Source organism: Stomoxys calcitrans, chromosome 4 (genome assembly GCF_963082655.1).
Source record: "Stomoxys calcitrans chromosome 4, idStoCalc2.1, whole genome shotgun sequence".
Classification (NCBI taxonomy): domain Eukaryota; kingdom Metazoa; phylum Arthropoda; class Insecta; order Diptera; family Muscidae; genus Stomoxys; species Stomoxys calcitrans.
Window position 1 is genome coordinate 24288917 of NC_081555.1, and position 24337 is coordinate 24313253.

The following is a 24337-nucleotide window of genomic DNA, read 5'->3' on the forward strand; positions in this document are numbered from 1 at the left end:
ATGAACCAACTAAGGGAGTGGTATGCAAAACTATTAAGGATTTCGTACGTAGCACGGTAGTCCTAACTTAAATGTTCTTTTTCGAGGTTACTTTTTAGTTTTAAAAGCGCACAACAAGCTGGTTACTGCCTTAAGTGTATGTCTATAGTGGGATGGGACAGATTAATATCTGCACTCTCTTTTCAACCTAACCTATTACATGATGTTTACTTTAATGGGAGGACTGAGACCTCTATAACGCCGGAAAGAGATAAAATAATTTTGTCTTATTGGTGGGGAATAAGGCAACTGAAAAATTAGTTTAGGAGAACTTGTTTTGATTAGGATTTAATGGCGCTTATTATCCCAAAAAGGGTGGGCTTACTGACCACGAGAGTGTTACAAGCAAGGAGAGAATGGTACCATGATTTAAAAAAAATAATGCTTCTTTCCGAAAATCTTGACACTTATATCACACAACAGAGATTGTCTCAAAAACTTTAAAAATTTTTTGACAGAACTAAAATTGTTGTTGTATATATGCCAAGTTGTACCAAATATATTTTCCTCATTTTAAAAAACCCGGTCTTGTAGCTGAGTTAGCATCGTGCTCGACTTAATGCTTTGTTCTATACATAATGCGGTATCGCTATTGACTGCAAGTACTGCCAATTTCATCTGATCTTGCCTTACCTTAGGCTAAATGTGAAATTGCTTATACATATGTGCAATTGCCTACATGTAGAAGTGGCAAGCTACTGATATTGGAATTACCTGTGCACTTCCCGTTTCAATAGTCGAATTTGACAGCGTTGTTGCTTCAGTCATCGAAGCAATTCATATTCAAAAACGTCATCTTTCCAATAGTCTCTTCAATTATGATAACAGAGAAAGGTCGCGAGGGTAAGATGGCTTAATCGTGATATACTCGTAGGTATACAATTAGATGATGTAAACTCTATGATACTCTCGGCACTCCAATAGCAGCACTAAAGAAAGCTCTATGTATGATGTCGAAGTAGTAGAGCCAGCAAAATATCGATGTCATTATCGATATTTAATTTTTTTTTCTGAATATCAATTGAAATTTTTCCAATCGATACTATTGGCATAGTAACATTTTTGGACAAAATTTAACAAATATAAGCCATCCGACATCATATAAAATACATTGCGCTTATAGAGAGAGCAATTTTCATCTGATTGTGCTAAAATTTTGCACAGTGATCTCTCTCATGACTTCCAACCGACTTTATTGTATTTGGTTTATTCGGTCTGTGCATTGGTATCGCTTCTATAAAAATCGATCTCCTGATATTTACTTCTCACTTTTGTTTAAACTATAGGAAATGGGAAATTAATGGTAGTATCGATATCGATATTGTTATTAGAAATATCGAATGTTGCGATTATCGATAGTTTGCTACCTCTACAAATTAGACGGCCGTAGGGAATTTAGATATTAGTCTATACACGATGGAAGTTGTTGTTTTCAGCATGACATACAATGTAGCTGGTGGCACCTGTCTCCTTGGGGTGAGAGAACATTCCATTTGCTGGACGGGCGAAATACCTGGGTGGACAGGAAATTGAGTTTAACTTCAACTTTATCATTTTCGAAAGGGCGAGAAAGGCAATTTTTTCTTTATACATCTGGGGAATTGGCCCATGTTGGGGGGATTAAACCGCACGTCACATATTGGCTGTGTACTGCTATTTTTAGACCTATAATGCTATATTGTGTTGAGGTCTGGTCTGGTGGACACTGCTCCGCAAATACCCTTACTGTTCACAACTCAGCTGGATTCAATGAATGGTTTGTTTATACACCCCAGCTGCTTTAAGGACGACACCATATGGTGAACTGAGTTCAATGTCTCTGGACAGTGTGGCTAGAAAAAAATACGGGTTGCAAAAATTCCAAAAAAAATGTGGCCTAATCTATACTTTAAGAGGTCTACCAATTTGGTGTCTGATCGGAAAGAATAATGACAGACTGAAGGTTGCAGTAATGACTTCTGCAGAGAATGTGCGGACATCGGGAAAGAACAGATTGTAGAACATCTGCTATGTGGGACACACAAACACAGCAGATGTTCTATAATCTGGGCAGAGAGATTTTAATTTTAGGTTCTCATTTATTCGAGAACTTGTGTAAATTAGCGCATGTAAACATTGTTCTGCGATGATCCCCATGAGATCTAAGGAGGTGCAACTACCTCTGAATGGACCACATGCGCTTTTCACGTCTATGTCCCTAACTTGCATCGTGTTGCCTTCTAACCCATTCTGTCAGACTGTCCGCTCTCCCATTCCTTCTTCCCAGTTCACAAAATTTTCCGATATTTGTCCAACAATCTGATGAATCATCCGATATCGGATACGATGTCTTACCGACATCGTATTTAAAAACGAGAGGAGTGTTTGTCATGTTGTCGAAATGACACGACTGAGGGAAATCTGATATATTTACCGCCATATCGTACCGATGTCGGTCCGATTTCTTGACCGGACCTAATTGTCTGAGGGTCCACACAACCTCTTAAACTCACCAACCACCACCCTGGAGACCTTTCCATTCCCAAAATCCTTATGAGAATATCGAGCTCAAATAAACTTTTTTAAGAATGGAGTGCTTGTAACATCCATACTTATATGATCCTAAACCCTCCGAGCGAATTCTTAGACCAATAAAGATCATATGGGATTTAAATAAAGGCATTTTTATTGTTATACTGTTAGTCAAGCGACATACATATAGCGTTTTCGTAGCGTAGCGTGGTATTTCACTAAAAGCTCTTTAATTGTCAAAAATGCATTTTCCAAGAATAATTTTGCTCCATATATAAGAAATTAAGCACAGCGGTGCGACCCGCTTCAGCTACTAATAAATTTTGGCAAAATAATAAATAAAATAAACTAATAAATTTTGACAAAATCTTATATATAGAAATCAATTTGTGTTTGTTTGTTTGTCGTTTGTTTGGTTGTTCCGTGTAGACTCAAAAACGGCTGAACCGATTACCTTGAAATTTTCGCAGATTGCTATGTAATTTTTTGATATCGGAAAGGGGGCGGACCCTACCCCTTACCTCAAAAGCCCTACCCAGAAATAAAAGTGGACCAATCGGGACAATATGGGACTAAAATGAAAGGTATTCTGGAGTAGAGTACGAATTCCATATTGAAAATTGGAGTCCAAGTAACTAGGGGGAACATTCCCCGTTACTCCAAAAACACTACACAAAATCAAAAGTGGACCGACAAGGACAATATGGGTATCAAATGTAATAAGAGTAGAATATGAATGTTGTAATAAAAAATTGGGTCCAAGTACCCAGGAAGTCTCCTAACCCCAAAAATCCTCCAAGCAGACAAATTAAACGTTTCTATCAATATGGGGCTCAAATGAAAGGTATTGGGGAGTAGATTACGAATCTGGCATATAAAATAAGGTCGAATTCTTTGTTTATTCTTTTCACAGATTGTGTACATCGGTCTGGAAGGAAACAAAGGCTATATAATTTTTCGATATCGGAAGGCGGGCGCATTCTCTTCCATACCCCAAAAACACCATCTAAAAGCGTGACGATCGGAACAGTATGGGTATAAGATGAAAAATATTAGAGATTAGAATATGAATATGGTATTAAAATTTGAGTCTAAGTACCCAGCGTACCGCCCCAACCCCAAAACTACCCCAAATATACATATTGGGTGTTCATGTCAATATGGGACTGAAATTATAGGTTTTTGGGAGTATATTACGGATATGTCCAAAAAAGAAGTCCATGTAATGGTAGGTGTCCCCACCCCTAAAAATCCCCTAAATGGGCATATTAACCGTTCATGGCGTTACGGGACTCAAATGAAAGGAATTTGGGAATAGTTTAGGAAAATGACTACAATTTTTGTTAATGGTATTTAGGAGGCGCTTTTACCCATCATGACAATATGAGACTCAAATGAAAGGTATTTGAGAGTAGAAAAGGAATCTAGTTTTGGCGCCAAGAGTTTTTGGGTAAGCTCCAAAGCTCTTATATCCCGAACATATCAATATGGGGCTTAAAAAAAAGGTTTTTGGTGGATATAACGAATTTGATACCAATTTTTAGGGCAAAGTGGCCAATTCCAAGCCCCAGCCCCAAAAAGGCCTTTAATCCGTACATATTTATCGACCATGGCAATTTTGGATTTAGATGAAAGGTATTTGGGGGTAGAGCACGAATTTGACATACATATTTGGGCGGAATGTCTGAGGTACCATCCCACCTCCAAAATGTACTCCCCGTCAAATGGATATCTATAGACCAATCACGACAATATAGGGCTCAAATGAAAAAGGATTTTTTACCGACTATGGTAATATGGGGCTGATTTAAAAGTATTTGAGAGTACAGCACCAAGCTTATATTTACTATAAGGGTCAAGTGTCTGGGTGGAAACCTCACTCCCAAAATACAAACAAACCGGACACATTTTTTCCCCCTTCAATAAAGAGTCCAAATAAAGGCATTAGAGAGTAAAGCAAAAATTAAACTTCTCACATATCAATGAGTGTTGTCGGATTCATGATTAAGCTCAATGCTAAAGCGCCGCAGTTCGATACCTCTATGGGGAGAAGTTTTCACATGACTTCAATGCATGGCATAGCACCTTACACATATCGCCAACATTAGGCGGGGATAACCTCCACTTAACATTTTTGCAATGTTCTCGCTAGGATTTGAACCCAGGCGTTTAAGGTTCAAGTAAAAGGTATAAAAATAAAATTTTGACAAAATTTTCTATAAAAATAAAAATTTTACAAAATTTTCTATAAAAATAAAATTTTGACAAAATTTGCTATAAAAATAAAATTTTGACAAAATTTTCTATAAAAATAAAATTTTGACAAAATTTTCTATAAAAATAAAATTTTGACAAAATTTTCTATAAAAATAAAATTTTGACAAAATTTTCTATAAAAATAAAATTTTGACAAAATTTTCTATAAAAATAAAATTTTGACAAAATTTTCTATAAAAATAAAATTTTGACAAAATTTTCTATAAAAATAAAATTTGACAAAATTTTCTATAGAAATAAAATTTTGACAAAATTTTCTATAAAAATAAAATTTTGAAAAAATTTTCTATAAAATCAAATTTTGACAAATTTTTCTATAAGAATAAAATATTGACAAATTTTTCTATAAAAAAAAAAATTGACAAAATTTTCTATACAAATAAAATTTTGACAAAATTTTCTATAAAAATAAAATTTTGACAAATTTTTCTATAAAAATAAAATTTTGACAAAATTTTGTATAAAAATAAAATTTTGGCACAATTTTCCATAAAAATAAAACATTAACAAAATTTTCTATAAAAATAAAATTTTGACAAAATTTTCTATAGAAATAAAATTTTGACAAAATTTTCTATAAAAATAAAATTTTGACAAAATTTTCTATAGAAATAAAATTTTGACAAAATTTTCTATAAAAATAAAATTTTGACAAAATTTTCTATAAAAATAAAATTTTGACAAAATTTTCTATAAAAATAAAATTTGGCCAAAATTTTCTTTAAAAATAAAATTTTGACAAAATTTTCTTTAAAAATAAAATTTTGACAAAATTTTCTTTAAAAATAAAATTTTGACAAAATTTTCTATAAAAATAAAATTTTGACAAAATTTTCTATAAAAATTAAATTTTGACAAAATTTTCTAACGATATAAAATTTAGACAAAATTTCTAGAAAAAATAAGATGTTGGGAAATGTCTATAAAAATAATACTTTAACAAAAATAAAAACTTTCTCATGTTTTCTACAAAAATAAAATTTATAAAAATTTTGTATGAAATAATTTTTTTTTATATTTTGTATGAAATTTGTTTTAACCATATAAAAAACAACAAAAAAACTTTAGATTAAAATAAATTTTTGGCCAATTTTTTACAAATATTTAAATTTTTGACAAACTTTTCCAGAATACTAAATTTTGTTAAAGTTTTTTAAAAAATAAAATGTTGCCAAAAAATTCTATAAAAAATAGTCCTATATAATTAATATTTCAATAACATTTCCTATAGAATATTTCACTTTTAGTTTTAAATATTGCTTTGATAACCGTCAAACATGTTTTAAAACTACTTTTTATAACGACAAAGTATTTCATTTCGAATTCGATACTTTCTATATGCGAATACCATTTCCTAGGCTTTTGGGAGTGACATTTATTAACAAATTAGCTTTGTTTTGCCATATACAGTTTTTTCTTTATATTTATTATTAATAAATTAAACATTAAACGCTATATGTGGCTTTTTTATTGTTATCCGCGAAAACAAAGACAAATGCAAACAAAATGAGTTGTATGCAATAAAAATTCCTAAATGACATATATTTTTGTTGGCGTAGCATTCGTTGTTGGAATTGTTCCTTGGTAGCGTTCAATCAACCACAAGGAGTGAGTCTAGAAACTGTTTTGGCAGACGCTTATAATTGTTTAAGCACTTAAAAAGTAATAAATCAAGCGGAAATTGAAGTAAATTAAAACAAGTAATTAGGCTAACCGAAAATGCGATTAAATATTTTGATGACATTCATCATTCACATTCATTCATCGTTGTTGGTCGATGGTCTGGATAGCTAAAACAAAGCAGAACAATTGGAAGTTATATTAGAATATTCGTTATAAGATTTTTTTCCGAAAAAGGCAATGCTGGCTTTGAATATAATTTTTCTTGTCAAAGAAAGGCTGATATCAGCCAGATTGAAATCTGTGGACCTAAAACGATTTATTACTGGAGAACTCTTAACAAAAAATTGTATTGCTCTCTACTTCAAAACTAAATGGAAAAGGACCTTAACATTGATCGTCTGGGGTAAAAGAAAAGGATGTTGCCAAATAATACAGGAATGGTATCAATATTAATAATCAAATATTTTAAAAAATATTCACAACATGAGGTGTCCATTTTGTCAACGGCCGTGCGCACTAACTAACTAAATACTAAATTTACCATGAATAGCCCATTTAGAAACATCGTTTACTTCCCTCATATCAATACGGATAGAAAACGGAAGGTGTTTTACCAATACCGGCTGGTATTATTTTATTCGCGTTATTGGTAAATATTTTTAAAACCATTAGGTATCAATTTAATACCAAACGGAGTAGGCTATTAAGAATTGACGGCGTTACATTTGTATTCTTGCAACCGCAGAAAAACTGTTGTTTAGCTTTTTACTTAAAACATCGACGCCATTAAAAATATTAGTTTTAGTTTAATAAAATACTTTAATACGATTTGTGTGCGTAAAAATGTGTTGAAAAACTCGACAGCGATAAAAATGGAAAAGTACAAGCTATACGGACGGTATCTCTACCGAAAACATGATAAAGTCTCTTGTGTTGTATACGAAGCTGTGCGGTGTAATAATATTGTTTGAAATTATTGAATTGTAATTCTTAGCAATAACAATAGAAGCAAAAAACAAGTAAAAAAATGCTAAGCTCGGCCAGGCCGAATCTTATATACCCTCCACCATAGATCGCATAGTGTTTTAAAAACACTACCTCCAAAATTTCAGCCAATTGGAGAAATAATTGCGCCCTCCAGAGGTTCAAAAAGTCAAACTGGAGGATCGGTTTATATGGCAGCTATATTAGGTTATATACCGATTTAGACCATATTTATAACAGTTGTTGGAAGTCATACGACATATGCAAAATTTCAACCATATTGGATAAGAATTTCGCCCTCTAGAAGCCCAAGAAGTCTAATCGGGACATTTGTTGATATGCCGGCTATATCAGGATATAGACTGATTCAGACCATACTTAATAAAACACTTCAGTTAAAATTTCGGCCAAATCGGATAAGAATTGCGCCCTCTAGAAGCTCAAGAAATCAAGACCCAAGATCGGCTTATGTTATGGACCGATTGGAACTATACTTAGCACAGTTGTTAGAAGTCATAACGAAACACGTCATGCAAAATTTCAGCCAAATCGGATAGGAATTGCACCCTCTAGAGGCTCGAGAAATCTATTCGGGAGATCTGTTTATATGGTGGCTATATAGTAGGCTATGGACTGATATAGACTATACTTTGCACTGTTGTTGGGAGCCAGAACACGTTATGCAAAATTTCAGCCAAATCCAGACCCAAGGTCGGTTTACATGGCAGCTATATCAGGTTATAAACCGATTTTGACCATACCTGGCACAGTTGTCGGATGTGATAACAAAACACCACGTGAAAATTTTCAGCCAAATCAGATAAGAATTGCTCTCTAGAAGCTTAAAAAGTCAAGATCCAAGATCGGTTTATGTGGCAGCTATATCAAAACATGGACGCGATTTGGCCCATTTACAATCCCAACCGACCTAAGTTAAGAAGTATTTGTGAAAAATTTCAAGCGACTACCTCCCCTTCTACTCCTTCGAAAGTTAGCGTGCTTTCGACAGACGGACGGACGAACATGGCTATATCGACTTAAAATCTCATGACGATAAAGAATATATATTATTTATGGGGTCTGAGACACATATTTCGAGGGGCTTCAAAAGGAATGACGAAATTAGTATATCCTATGGTGAAGTGTATAATAAGATTCAAATTTTTTTCAATGGTATTTTATTTTGGTTCATTAGGGGGTAGAATATCCAATAACGGTTTGTTACTAAAACCAATAACGGGTTGGTTCGAAAACCGGTGACAGATTGGTATTAAAAGCAATATCAGTTCGGTATTAAAGCTAGTACTAAAGGGTACTACAAATTTTATATCCATACCATTCGGCATTACTTGATTAACATACGGTGTTGCTTACCATCAGTACCGTATGGTATTGAAATGAGCACGTTTGGTATCAACTTTTCTCAGGGTGAATGAGTGCAGTCCGATAAAGTTTAAGTATTATAACATAGTGTATTTTTCATCCGATCGGACGGGCATATTTTTCGGCCTAGAGACGAAGCCTAATGAAATTGAAAAAAATCGGTTCAGATTCGGGTATGGATCCCATATATATGTTCGTCCGATTTTCAGTAATAATACAATTAAATGGTCAATTGTCCACTGATTCTCTCGAAAATTGAAAGAATTTTATCTTGACTCTCGCTATTACCAGAGAATATCATAGAAATCGGTTCAGATTAAGATATAGCTCCCATATATATGTTCGTCCGATTTTCAATGACAATGAAATAAAATGGTCATTTGTTCACCGATTCTCTCGAAATTCGACAGGAAGGATTTTCTCTTGACTCTCGATATTACTGGAGAATTTCATAAAAATCCGACCAGATTAAGATATAGCTCAGATATATACATATATATATATATATATATATATATATATATATATATATATATATATATATATATATATATATATATATATATATATATATATATATATATATATAAATATATATATATATATATATATATATATATATATATATATATATATATATATATATATATATATATATATATATATCGCCCGATTTTTACTCCTAGACCCAAAATCGATTTAGATGTAGCTCCCATATATATGTTTGTCAGATTTTGGGTAATTTGTTGTCTTTTGTCAACTATAGTTATTGCATTTTAAACATATTTGCTTTGCTCGAATTGTGATACAGGGATTTTAATAACCCATCTGAAAACATCCGCCGAGGTCTATCAAAACTAGTTCAGAAATAGATATAGCTCCCACTTTGTATTTATAGGGTAGGTGTAGGGTATTATAAAGTCGGCACCGCCTTACTTTTGCTTTTCCTTACTGGTTTTATGCTGACTCCAAACGGCGCGCCGCAAAGCGACCAAATTTTAACATAGCAGGATAATTCACAAATGTAGTCAGCATTAGTAAGGGTTATAGGTGGCCTTGTTAGCCTCTGCTATTGATACTCTTTGACATCACATTATCTCCTAAACATCTATTTGCATTCTCTACTAAATGCATCAATCTATTATTCGACTGACCTTACGTATTCAGTGCATATGCTGACTTCACAGTCCATCATCCCATTTCATAGCTCGTGCTATTGCATTTTCAATATATAGAAAAATTTATTCTGCATTCAAATTATTTCTGAACTCGTTGCCCGCCAACGTTAGTGGCGAAACCACATCTAATACATTTTTTTGTTTCTGCTCTAAATAAATATAAATTCATTACTTTACAAATATTGATACGGCTCATCGTTTGATGAAATGCATGAGAAATAAAATAAAAATTGTGGCTGCGTTACGGATTTTCACAACATTTTATCTGCACGGCCGATTTGAATACAAGAAAAGTTGTTATTATTTTGTTTACCTATTTTTTTGATTTTCATTTTGCTTTTGACCCAGCACGCCGCCTTAATGGTGCTGATGTTCCCAATATCATGGGTATAGCATCTGAAACAAAAACTATGTTGCATCTGTATAAATGGGAACGTAAAAGCGCGCGCCAAATTTGCTATTTGAACATGACGAAGAGCAGAGCAAACAAAAATCAAACAAAAGAAGAACTATATGTACTCGTACTTGTAATGTGAAAAAAGAAAGAAAAACTAGTGCATCTAAACATAAAATAAGCAGCTCATTTGTTTGTAGGCAGGCATAGCATACAAAAAGCCTACAACTTTCATATATGAGTATGTATGTAATTATAAATAGACCCAGTACTGTGATGATGCCTATGATGTTATCATTAAACGGCGCCTCATAGGGGGCAGAGGTGTTCGAGGTGCATCTCTAGGCTTATGATAGAGAAATATGTGTTAATACTAATTAAAGATATTTGGCAAAAACGAATAGAACGTTTGTTCCCAAAATTTTTCAAAAAATTGTGTCAACATTTTATTTACATAAATTTTTGAAAAAATGTTTTTTGTTTGAAAAATTTTGTCAAAATTTTTTTTCACAAAATTTTTGTTAAAATTTTATTATCATAAAAAGTTTTGCTAAAATTTATTAAAAAAGAATATTTTTCGAAAGTTTTGTTTTTACTCTAAACTTTGTCAAATTGTATTTTTTTATCAAATTTTGTCACAACTATTACTATTTCTATAGAAATTTTCTAGTAAAATATTATTTTTATTTTGAATTATGTCTAGAAAATGTAGTTAAAATTCTATTTTTATAGCAATTTATTTTTAAAACCAAATTTTTATAGAATTTTAATTATTTTTAAAAAAATTTCAAAATTTTTGCATTTATGAGTACTTATTTTAAATTTTAATTTAAAAATATTTTTTTAATTATATTTCCATTGAATATTATGTCAATATTCTATTTGTACAGAAGTTTTGTGAATACCTGCGTTAAACTGTTAAATATTTTGTTAAAATTTTAAAATTAATTTTTTTAAAAACGCTGTATAAAAAATTATTTTTGGGGCAGAAGTTGGCATGTCCGCCTTTGATGCCGAACGCCTTGGTTAAAATCTCGTCGTGAGCATCAGCAAATATTTCAACGGTGGTTATCCCCTAACTCATGCTGGCTATTCTGCCATGTTAAAACTTCTTTACCAAGTGGCGTATCAGAGAAGGATCCCCTGTTCCTTAATGGAATGCTGGAGGGAAATTTAGTTCGTATTGTTATTTATTACTAGCAATTTTTTTTATTAAATTTATGTTTATAAAAATTTTTCAAAATTTCAAAGTTTCAAAATTTTATTTTATAGAAAATTTTGTCAAAATTTTATTTTTATAGAAAATTTTGTCAAACCCGGCCGGCTTCACTGCGCCTTCTTTAACTGTCTAAAATTTTTTAGGGTGGGGATATTGAGCTCTGAATGTGGATATCGAATTCGTGCCACTGTAACCTATGCCCGCCTATTACGTTGAACGCCTGCGTTCGATTTCTGGAGAGAACACCGGACAAAATTTAAAGCGGTGGTTATCCCCTCTTAATGTTGCGAGGTACATGGTCATGTAAAAAATTCTCCCTCAAAGAGGTGTCGCATTGCGACACGCCGTTCGAAAGGTCCCTAATCATTAAGTTTAAACTTGAATCGGAAATCACTCATTGATGTGTGACAAGTTTGCCCCTGCTCGATTCCTGGGCAATTTTTTACTCTACTCCCACATACCTTTCTTTTGAGTCCTATATTACTGTATTGGTAAATATCTGCGGTTTAGGGGGTGGGGTGGCCACTCAGACACTTGGCATTTAAAGTAAATATAAGCTTCGTGCTATACTTTTAAATACATTTTATATGAGCCTCATATTGGCATGATCAGTCAATAATTTCTGTTTGAGGGTAGGACGGACCCCATAGTCTTTGTCCCGAAAATGAGTATCAAGTTCTCGAAAATCAATCAATTTCCACACCAAATAGCTTTTATATAAGTCAAACATTACCATGGTCGGTAAATACATCCTATTAGGGTGGTATTTTGGGGTGGGGTGGTTTCCCAAACACATGATTCTTTAATTAGATATCAATTTCGTTTTGTTTTTTCTCTCAAGCATCCATCGTTTGAGCTCTATACTGTAGTGATTAGTCTATATATCCCTTTGGCGGGTTTTGAATGGCCTCTGAGACACCCGACCCTAACAATAGTGACCATGTTTTGTTTTTAGTGAACGAATCGTTTTACCAATTTTCGAGATCTGGTGTTTTTGAAAATTAGTGTAATAAGAAGTGCTTTTGAGGGGAGGGATGGCTCTTCAGACATTTCGACTCAAATATGGATATCAAATTCGTTCTCCACTCCATGCCTTTCATTTAAGCCCCATATTGCCATGGTCGTTATAAATTCACCGTTGGAGGGTGGTTTGGGGATGGGGCGGCCATCGAATCTATGCCCTGAAACTAGATACCAAATTTGTTCTTTTCTCTCTCAAATACCGTTGATTGGAGCTTCACATTGCCATAGTCGGAAATGAAGGTTATTTTAGGGTGTTCTTTAGGGCGTACCCTCAAACACTTGGCTCCAAAATTGGATATCAAATTCGTTTTCTACTCTGAAATACCTTTCATTTGAGTCCACATTATCATAATTGGCTAATTTACCTATTTGACGAATTTTTAGGAGGTAAAGCGGCACCTAGACTTGAGCCAATGTTTAATGTTATTTTCGTAATCTACTCCCAAACACCTTTTATTTGAGTCCGATATTGCCATGGTCGGCTTATATGCCCATTTGCGGGTATTTGGGGGTGGGGCGACCTCCCATTACTTGTAACAAAATTTGTATGCCATATTTGTAATCTACTGCCCAATACTTTTCATTTAAGTCCCATATTGGGGCTTCCGCTGGCTACTTGGACCCAAATTCTAATACGATATTCGTATTCTTGTTCCCAATACCTTTCATTTGATACCCATATTGTGCCTATCGGTCCAATTTTTGTTTTGGGTGGCGTTTTTTGGGGAAAGGGGTAGGGTCCGACCCCCATTCGATATTGCTTGCAGACAAACCTACACAATCTGTGAAAATTTTAGGAAAATCGGTTCAGTTGTTTTTGATTCTGTTTTTAGCAATAGCCTTATGCTAGGGCAAATGTTTGCTTTTTCGTCCTTTCCAAAATATTGGATTTGAAATCATCATATCATATATTTTTCATCCAGTTTTTAGCAACTCGAAACCGGATTATGACTTTCTATATAAAGTGTCGATTAGTAATTCAACAAAGAATGAAATGGTCTGAAGTACTTGCCAAATGCGTTATATTTTCTCTTTCCATTTAAGCTTAATGATAGAAAATTTACTTACAACGGAAGAAAAAAAGTCTGACATTATTATACACCCACCATTAAGTGATGATTTTAATCTTTGGCCAAAGGCTCATCAGGCATTGTAGGTGTGAAGGTATAATGTTGTCTTTGTGTGTTGTTACATTTCGGCTACCATTTCAACCTTTTCTAACCTTTGATTAGGTATTTAAAAAATCCCATACTATTAAGGCAAATGTTCATATTCCAAAATGGTTGGTTAACACTTTCAGATTAATGATTAAGGCAAGTGTGAGTTTTAGGCAACTACCAATTAGATGGTAACTTTAAATTGGTAGGTGATTTCAAAACAAATTTTAGAGCGTTAATGGTTGTTAGCCAATGGTTTGAACCCATATGAGGGGTTATTAAAATTTTAAATGTGAAAGGCTAATAACAATAATGAGTTCATTAGATATTAACATAATATAGGTATATGGTTTGAAGAATCTACATTGCCACCAGTCAGTTATTTGAACATAATAATAAATCATGTGAATAAATGGGATTGTGATGACATGCCGGAAAATTTATTGTATTGTATAATGTATAACCATCGATTTTTGAATAGTTTTATACCTTACATATCGTCGAACCATTAAAATGCCATTAAAAAAATATTGCAACTCCTATATCTCATACATATAACCTATATAATCCGCTATGTCGAGGAACCATTTATGCTTCTGTTGTTTGGCAACTCTAATATCTGTTGGAGGCCACCGTAGCGCAAAGGTTGACATGTTCGCCTATGACGCAGAACGCCTGGATTCGAATCCTGGCGTGAACATTAAAATAAATTGTCAGCGGTGGTTACCCTCCCGAAAAGTTGTCGACATTTTTATGGTACCGTACCATTTGGTATGGCAGCCATGTAAAAATTACTCCATAAAGAGGTGTCGCCGTAATACGGTTCGGACTCGGCTATAAAAAGGAGTCCCTTATCATTGACCTTAAACTTGAATCAGATATTATTCATTGATATGTAAGTTTGCCAAATCTAAATCTTATATCTAAAATATTGATGATGTTTATGCGGTTAATGGAAAAAATTGGCAACTCTTCTATCTACTATTTGGCCCATTACGTCAAAAGTCCATTTGTACCGTTATTGAAAAAAGTTTGCCGAGTCCTATACCTTTTATTTGGCCCACTTCTTCGAAAGACCATTTAAGCGTCCATTGAAAAAAAACTTGGCAACTCTAAATATCAGATGTTGCCTTATTCAAAGTTTTGCTTTAAAATCTTTTCCTAAAAGTAGTTCATACAACATATTTAATAAGTGAAATCTCTAATCTTACATATTAACGAACTCTTATTCGGTTATCGAAAAAAAAACGATTGGCAACTCCTATATCCCAAACATATCACCTATTTGATCGACTATGTCGAAGTATCATTTATGTGTCTATTGTTTGGCAACTCGAATATCAGCTGTATTTAAAGCTTTGTTTTAAATGCAATTCCTTAAAATTGTTCATGCATCATTTACAATAAGTTTGGCTACTCTTAATTTAATATATAATATTTTTGCGAACTGTTACATGACTATTGAAAAAATTGGCAACTCTGATATCCAAATATATTTGACCCACTACGCCAACATTTATACGTTTATTGAAACAAGTTTGGCAACAATAATATCAGTTTTAAACTTTATTTAATGTATTTCTTAAAAACCTATTCCTTAAAATTTTTCATGTATCAATTATAATAAGTTTGGCAATTCTAAATCTCAAATTGAAAAAAAAGATTGGTAACCCCTATATTTCAAACATATCCATTATGTCGAATGACCATTTATACGTCTTTTGAAAATAGTTTGTCAAATCTAATATCAGCTGTTTGCCTAATTAAAAGCTTTTAAGCCTTTTCCTTAAAATTCGTCATGCATTATTTATAATAAGTTTGGCAACTCTAAATTTCATATCTAATACATCGTCGAACTCTTAATAATTATGGAATCAAATATGCGACTATTGAAAAAAATGTTTGGCAGCTCTAATATCATCTGTTTGCATTATTCAAAGCTGTTCTTTTAAGCCTATTGCTTAAAATTATTCATGCATTATTTATAATACTTTTGGCAACTCTAAACCTCATATCTAATATATGTCCAACTCTTATATCTTTATTAAAAACAGATAGGCAACTCCTGCATTTTTTATTTTGCTCAACGTCGAAAGACCAATTACACGACCGCCGAAAAAAGTTTGGCAACAGCTTTGCTTTAAACCCTTTTCCTTGAAGTTGTTCATACATAACGTTTAATAAGTTTGGCCACTCTAAATCTAACATGTTGACGAGCACTTATACGCTTTTTGAGAAAAGGTAAGCAACTCCTATATCTCATTCATATCTCTTATTTGATCCACTATGCCGAAGGACCATTTAAACGTCTTTTTACAGCTCTATATCAGCTGAATGAGCTTTGCTTTTAAACCTATTCCTTATCGATCGATCGATCATGCGTCTTTTATAATAATTTTGACAACTCTAAATCACATATCTGATACATCATCGAACTCTTAAATGACTATTAAACAAAATTGCAACTTCTATACCTATTATTTGGCTCACAACGTCGAAAGACGATTTATAAGTCTATTTAAAAAAGTTTGGCAACTCTAATATCATCTGTTTACTTTATTTAAAGTTTTGTTTTAAAGCTTATTCCTCAAAATGATTCATACATCATTTATAATAAGTTTGGCAACTCTAAATCTCATATGTAATATATCGTCGATTATTGATTGATTATTGAAATAATCTCTCTTATATATATATTATTTGGCCCACTTATACGTCCACTGAAACAGAGTTGCCAAACTCTTGAAATAGATGTTTACCTTTTTCGAGGCTTTGGATTAATGCATTTTTTCTTAAAATTGTACATATATCATATATAATTAATTTTCAATTACATTTTATTTTTGCAATTACAACAGGAAACCTCTCCACTTTTCATGACACAAAATTTTCCTGTTTTATTGCAATTGTTAAATTGATTTTAATTGCACTTAATTATTTGCAGATGTCACTGTATTTTTCCCATCTCTCGCATAAAAATTTAAACAATATTATCGACATTCATTCATTTAATCGTTCGAGCAACAAAAACTGAGGAAACCAAAAAAAAAGTTATATACATTCCCGTAAACTCTGTATATGGTCATTTGAGAACTCGCTCTCGATGAATTGCATTATATGTGTTAGTTTGCCTACATGAATAAACAATAATTGTTATTTGTTTATTTACTTTTGTTTTAAAACAAATTCAAATTTGGCCTTCAATTCATTAGTCATGTAGAAGCTGTGCAACGACGAGGCAACGAAACAAAAGCCGATGTCATGAACATCCAATACAATTAAGTTCATTGGATTAATACAAAATGTGGGGATGAGAAAACAACAAGAAAACAATGAAAAACAAATATACTTGGGTAACATTTGCCCTGTCAGCTTAATTGGTCTTAGGTAACCAGCACTAATTTCTAAGTAAGCACTTTAGAAGGGTTGGCAATGCCGAAAAGCCATGTTAAAATTGCATAGCAAGCACAGGTATGGCTTCATCATTGGCATAGAGACAGGGCCAGCATTCTATTAGAAAAACCAAATGTTGACTAAATTTCGCACAAAACTAATCAACTTCAATGGATCTTTATCCGATATATGCGCATAAATGTGGGGCAATATTGAAACATGGTGTTGGTTATAATAAAATACGACATCTGTTTATGTGATTTTTCATATATAAACAAATCTTAGTCCCAGATTTATCTTATGTTGGTAGATTTTTTATAAGTCACAATTTTTAGAAAACAATCCAATCCCAGTTTTGATTTCTTCCCATTTGGAGTTTATTTTGTTTAACTTTCCCCAGTTGAAATTTCAATACTTTTGCCCTTGTACCATAAATTTGAGGTGTTTATTTCATGTCGTCTTCTTCTGAATGCCAACTTCCCCTGAGTGAAATTTTAATAACTTTGTCCTTGTACCATAAGAACCTCCGTTTTCAAACTTCGATTAACATTCTCCTCATTTCCATTTATTTTTCATCATCATTCTCATATCCAATTAAATACTTTGCACTATTAACACAATTAAAATGTAATTAAAACCTAAGTAGGTATGCAATTGAAATCTGAAACATTCATTCACACATATCTTTTTTTGTTTGTTGTTCATGTTTTCAAATCAAATGTGTGCCAAAGCCAAAAACACACAACATTGGCAAAGCGTTTCCCCCCAAACCATAAACAAGCCAATAATAGCAATTACCTGCGTACAAACAAAAAGAAAATGGGTGGTAAAGAAAACCGTTAGGTCTGCGAGTCATGTACATAGAATACAAAGTAAACTAAAGAACTAGAGAAGCAAACAAATCGACAAAGTTCCCCTTCGAAAGTCCAAGACTCAATAGCAATCAAAACAAATCCTACTCCACCTCATTTAGTGAACGAACAGACAAACAGACAGACAGAAGTATAAAAGTAAACGAACTACAATGAAAGTCATGATTTGCAAAAAAATACAAAACTCAAAAAGAGAGGCGAAAAAGTAATCACACACTTGTACCATGTTTACCTATCCATGAAATAATAGCTGAATGCTCGGTGAAAAGTAAATACAATTTGCTTGGGCACAGTGCGCTATGGAAGTTTGAGAAAAAATAGGAAACTCTTATATATGCTGAAGGAAATGACACGCACGTTGCCAATAATTACTAACTAACATTATTTATAGCACTACCAATTCTGCCTAGAGCTCTTTTTCCCGGTCACAGAAAATCCCGCACATTAGAACGTAATTTTGGTAATTGGAATAAGAGATAACCTTATCATTGACAATACTTGTAATAGTACAGAAATGTAGTTAGATTTTTTTTTGCATTCGAAAAATAGATGGGGCTCGGGCCCCATAGCCCCCTCCGTCCTGGCTACGTCCCTATAACAATAGTTACCAAGGATTGGTTATTTTGAATCTCCAACATTGGCAATACTTGAAGTCTTTGCCAAACACTAGTTTTTGAGATCTTCTAACAGATATGGACATGCCAATAACATTGGCAACAAATGTAGTAGTTGCCAATGGTTAGCAAAAGCGTGCAAATTCCTGCTAGAGACTCCTTCCACTACCAGAAATTTCATAGGGCCACCAATCACATAATATCATACATTTGGTACAGAACTATAAAATGAATTACCACCAGAATTGGCAATATTGAAGTTGTTGTCAAGAACATATCGATATTGGCTAAGGTAAATTAAAGAGATGCTGTTATTGGTTATGTTACTAATATTGCCAATAATTCTTGTAGTTGACAAAGGTTAGTTTTAGTGATGCCAATTCTAGCTAGGGCTTTTCTTTTCATTCCTAAAAACTTCTATGGGGTTTGGTATAAAAACTAGCACAAACATTGGCAATACTTGTAGTCGTTGCCAAGGAGTAGTCCGAACCATGGAATATGGTTTTGACAAAATTTTCTATAGAAACAAAATTTTGACAAAATTTATATTGAAATAAAATGTTGACAAAATTTTCTAGAAAAATAAAATTTGTAAAGAGTTTTTTATAGAAATAAAATCTTGAAAAAGTTTTTGATAGAAATAAATGTTGACAAAATTGTATATAGAACTAACATTTTGACAAAATAAAATGTTGATAATATTTTCCATAGAAATAACATTTTGACAATATTTTTTATGAAAATAATAGCTGACAAAATTTTTTGTTAAAATAAAATTTTATCAATATTTCTACAGACAGAAAATGTTAAGTAGGTTAGGTTGAAGTGGCAGTCTATTTCTCAGCAGACTAAATTAAACTATTTTCGTCCATTGTGAATCCAAAGTAGGGACAGACCAAGCATCTAATGGTAATCGAATTCACGACCCTCACAACCTCCACACTGGTAGCCCGAGCACGCTATCAACCTAGAGAAAAGGCATTTTCGCTGATAGATCTCTATCCTAGACCACTGTACCTCGCTCCAAAGGACTAACAGCGTTCATTTGACTGATTTTAATGTAAGTTATAGAGACAGAAGTCGTAAAAAATGTTTTGTTCCATACTCTTAAGTTGTTTGCTCAAAGTCTTTAACATGGAAGCAATTACTGGCTAAATTGGAACATATGGAACTATGGCGTATACGACTGTCAATCATGAATGTATTGACAATTTTTAATCCTGGAGTCCTGCGCATCGTTGTTTTTTTTACAAATAACCAAAAGAATGAATGCCACAGTTTTCCAGAGATTTCGCAATATGCTAACTCCAATGCAAAAAACCATGCCTGTCAAATAATATTTATGAAAATGCTCTATGGCCCTTGATTGTCGTTGGACAGACAATGAGATCAAAACAACGTGGTAAGATCGTTCAACTTGCCGAACATCAATTTCTACGTATATTATTGCACTTGATGAAGTTATTTATATTTGTGAATAAAGAATAAATGGTCAAATTCTAAAAGGACATGTTCCTTCAATATGATGTTTCCTTTTTTGCTTTCTACACAATTCCACACTTTAAAATCGATTTCTACCAATGGTGGTTGACGCTGGCGTCCATGCCTGTCAAAAAGGCATGTGTCACAAGACATATAACTTCTGCAATATGCCGGCATAAACGTTAATGTCAATGTTCGTAAAAACGCTTTCTAACTCCTGAAACTTGCCGGTGCTATATCCCAAATGACAGGCGTCGACACTAAGGTTCCAATTTAGGCCATTTTTTGAAATGTCTTTATGGCCACTCTTTTTGCTTATTATCTTCATACGGGGGTGTTTTTCAAACTAAACATAGATATTTCTTAACATTTTTAATCATTTTGGATATTTTGACAAAATTTACATTTTCTTTTGTAGAATACTTTGTCACAATTTCATTGCAATGGAATTTTTTTTTACAAATTTAAAATTTTTATAAAATTTTTTCAAAATTTTATTTCCATAGAAAAAAATATTTGGAAATTTACCTGCAACAGCAGCCTGTGTATGTATAAGCAAAACTACACCGATTTCCCGCCATTTACGCGACTTCCTCTTTTTTCATTGTTTCCAAGTCATTACGATTACAATATTATTGTTATTATTATTGCCATTATCTAGTTTATTTTTATAATATTTGTATAGGGTTTTAAATACACTCTGTTGTATTGTACACCAATTTCACCAAGGCATTAACTCATTATAAAAGTTACACTCTTAATGCTCAACGATATCATTGCTGCGTGTACATTAGTAGTTCAAACAAAAACACCATGGTGGTCAATTTAACCGGGAATATTGCCAATGAGGTTTTCGATTTAATAGAAGCTCTAGTCTAGGTCCATTTAATTTCTGTACTTTGCCTTGTCTATAGTTTAAAAATATTGTACTTAATAGCACTACAGACCATTTTAGTCCAATGGTTAACCTCATCACCCATAAATTTATTTCATTTTTGTCTGGCAACACTTTTAATGGCAACATTGCCATTGGAACAAACCCAAAAGTCAAGCATGCTCGCACCAAACTGAAGTGTTAATGGCCCATTCAGTTATAACTTCCACCTTCCTTATTTTCTTTGTGGTTTTATGGATTTTCTCCTTTTTTGGGGTATTTTTATGAATTTCCTTTTTCTGTGTATTGTTTATTGTGTTCAATTTTGTAGCACTCTGATTCTTGGAATTTATGATGGCGGTGGGTGCAAATTATTTTAATGACTTGTTTCCATATGTCTATTAAAATCATATAAAGACAAGTGTTGTGTGAAGCTTTTCGTAAATGGATAATTGAAGAATTGCCTTAAATGAAAAGTTTCAATGAAATTATTGTGAATGCCATGACCAACAAGGAAATGGTAGAATTTTCGAAAATTTCTTTGTTTAAGTTGATAAACACCCTTTTAATTGTAAAAACAATAAAGCCATTATGATAAAGTTTCTTATGTAAATGCAAATATTTTTTGTCCACGAACATTCCACTAAGGCACAGGGGCAAACTTCTCACATATCAATGAGTACAGTCCGATTCAATTTTAAGCTCCAGTGCGACACCTCTTGGAGAGAAGTTTTTATCTGGCATAGCTCCTCACAAATGTTTTTATGTATGTATGACAATAAGCGAAGAGAGTGGTAATAAAGTCAGTTTTAAAAACGGCCTAAATTGGAATCTAAAATGTCGACGCCTGTCACATGAAATAAGACAATGGCATGTTTTAGGAGTTAGAGAACATTTCTACGAACTTGGCGTTTAGGCTTTGCCCACATATTGCGGAATATATGTGTTTTTTGATACATACTTTTTTGACAGGCGTGGACGCATGGTTTTAAAGTCAGTCAAAAAAAAGAGTTTTTGAAGGTAATGACGTCTGTAACAACAACGTAATCAAACTACATTACTTAAAACGGCGACGTCTGTCAAACCTAATATGGAAGCATCATATTGAAAGTTCCAGCCCTTTAAGCATTTTACCATTTATTCTTTAAGGGTGGTACTATATTCGCTTTTAACGAAATTTTTTAGAGAATAAATTTTGAAGCAAAAAAAACTTGCTGATTTCATTCTGTAACCATTTCGTCATTACTTATGAAAAACGTTTCTTAAAAGTATTATGTTATCATTGAGATTTTTATAGTGTTTCAAAAAAGAAACATGTGTTTTCATCTGTGATAAACGAATATAGTACCAGCATTTATTCGCAAACGCTCAAGAGCATCATAACGTGCATTTTTTTATAATTTGTAGCATTCAAACAGACTGTCCGATGAAATCGCAGAAATTTTGCACAGCGGTCTAGGATTTAAATGTTTTAATACATTCAATTTTTTTTAGTTGTGGCTGGTCTATAGAGTTTTTGACAGGCGCGGACTTCAGCGCCAAATGTTCTAATTGCATAAATTGATTCCAAAATTGAGTAGATTAAAGCAAATTAATTAAGGGAATGACATAGAAAAAGTTTTTGAGGGCTTCTATCATTTTAACTTACAACCATGTCTGTCAAAACACCATTGGAAGTTGTTCGGAACGTTGTATAATTGTAAATAGTCCATAACATTAGTTTTAGCGCAAATTGCTTAGTTTTACGCCATTTGGATGGCATGGCTGCATGTATTAGTTTTCGACAGGCGTGGACGTCAATATTGTTTTCAAGGCAGCAATGGATTGAAGAATTGAGTCAATTGAAATAAGAAACTATGCCATTGAAGGCTTTGAAATTCAAACTTACATTGGCAAAGTATTTCAAAACGTCGTTGTAAGTTCATTATAACGACACAGAGTCTTCCACAATGGCAAACATCGGCTAAAAGCCTTTAAATTCGATTTGATGAAAGCTATTTATACGGCGCTTATTTTCAGCACTTAGTAGCCAACTTGGTGCTTTGTTATTTTCTTTACCGATTATTATTTTTGCATGGAATTTAGTTTGATGTTTATTCTTGAAGACTCTACAGTTTTTAGGCTCTGCTGTAAGAGGCTAGGAACATTTTTTGAATCAGTAGTAAAAGACTATGAAACGATATCAGAACTAAATTTTGAGCAAGCTAGTTTATCTGTGGGTATGTCTCCAGGGTAAGCTAAGTCCAAGATCAGGCCCGAAAGGCAGCTGACGATAGATGGTCACAAAGGGAAGCAGTGGGCATTCCAAAAGTATATGGCCTGGCTCAGTCTTGAAGAGGTCTACAGCTTTACTGTCGCTGGCTTAGAACGGACGTCACAGTCATGACATGTCACTGTCTGGAAAACAGACTGAAGGTTGACAGCAACAACTTTTGCCGAGGCTTTGAGGACATTGAGGAAGAAGAGACTATGGAACATCTGCTGTGTGTGTCCCACACTGGCAGTCAGAAGGAGTTCCACTTTAGGTTCTCATTTCTTTGAGAACTTGTCTGATTTAGTGGATGTATACATTCGCAAGTTTTTGCGCTTTTTGAAGCGATCTGGATGGTTAACGGTAGGCACTAGAAACCATCTTCCTTGTCCTTTTCCTGTGGTATAACAATGGACGAAAATACCTTTGCGAGTCTCATGGCACTTAAACCTAATTAACCTAACCTAATATTGAAAAATTAATTAATTTTTTAATTAGCAAAGCAACAATTTCCCCGCTCGGATTCTCAATTCCTCCTGTATTTCTTTTATTCGTGTAAAACCTCTAGTCCGAGGTACCACATCTTTTTCTCTTCCCTTTCTTTCTAGGGTACCACAATGGGCCAGGCTGGCCTACGAGTGAACTCATTTTGGTGTGCAATCCACTCAACCTAACCTAACCTAGTAACAACTCTAATTCACCAAAGTTTTTCTTCTGGTAGTTAAAAGTATAAAGTGTTAATGTCATTTACCTTCATTCAGCGACATATCATTTGTGATAGAGTTGTCGAAATGTATGCGTGGCAGGGTTTTCGATTTGTACTCACCTGAAAAGATAAAAAAAAAATTAAATAATTAAAAAATGTAATTCGTATAAATTAAAGTCGTTTTGGAAGGTTTTTATTTAAGTTTAAATACAACTCTGCTAATCATGGCTTCAAATTACCTTGACTAATGGACGACATTATTTTGCGAAATCAAAAAAACCACAGGATTTGTCATTTACTTATGGCTATGACTCAAACTGTAAGTGACAAAAGCTAAGGTAATTGAAATATCAACGC

The 24337-nt window shown here is 33.2% G+C and overlaps 1 protein-coding gene across 2 annotated transcripts in view; it reads right to left on the minus strand.

Annotated features, from left to right (window-relative positions):
• Window positions 1-24337, minus strand: part of LOC106086552 (uncharacterized) — a 195685-nt gene that overhangs the window by 89013 nt on the left and 82335 nt on the right. For both annotated transcript variants that reach the window (XM_059367510.1, XM_059367511.1), the window contains exon 3: window positions 24026-24100. In XM_059367510.1, coding sequence (XP_059223493.1) covers window positions 24026-24100 — 75 coding nt within the window. The remainder of the gene's footprint in view (window positions 1-24025; window positions 24101-24337) is intronic.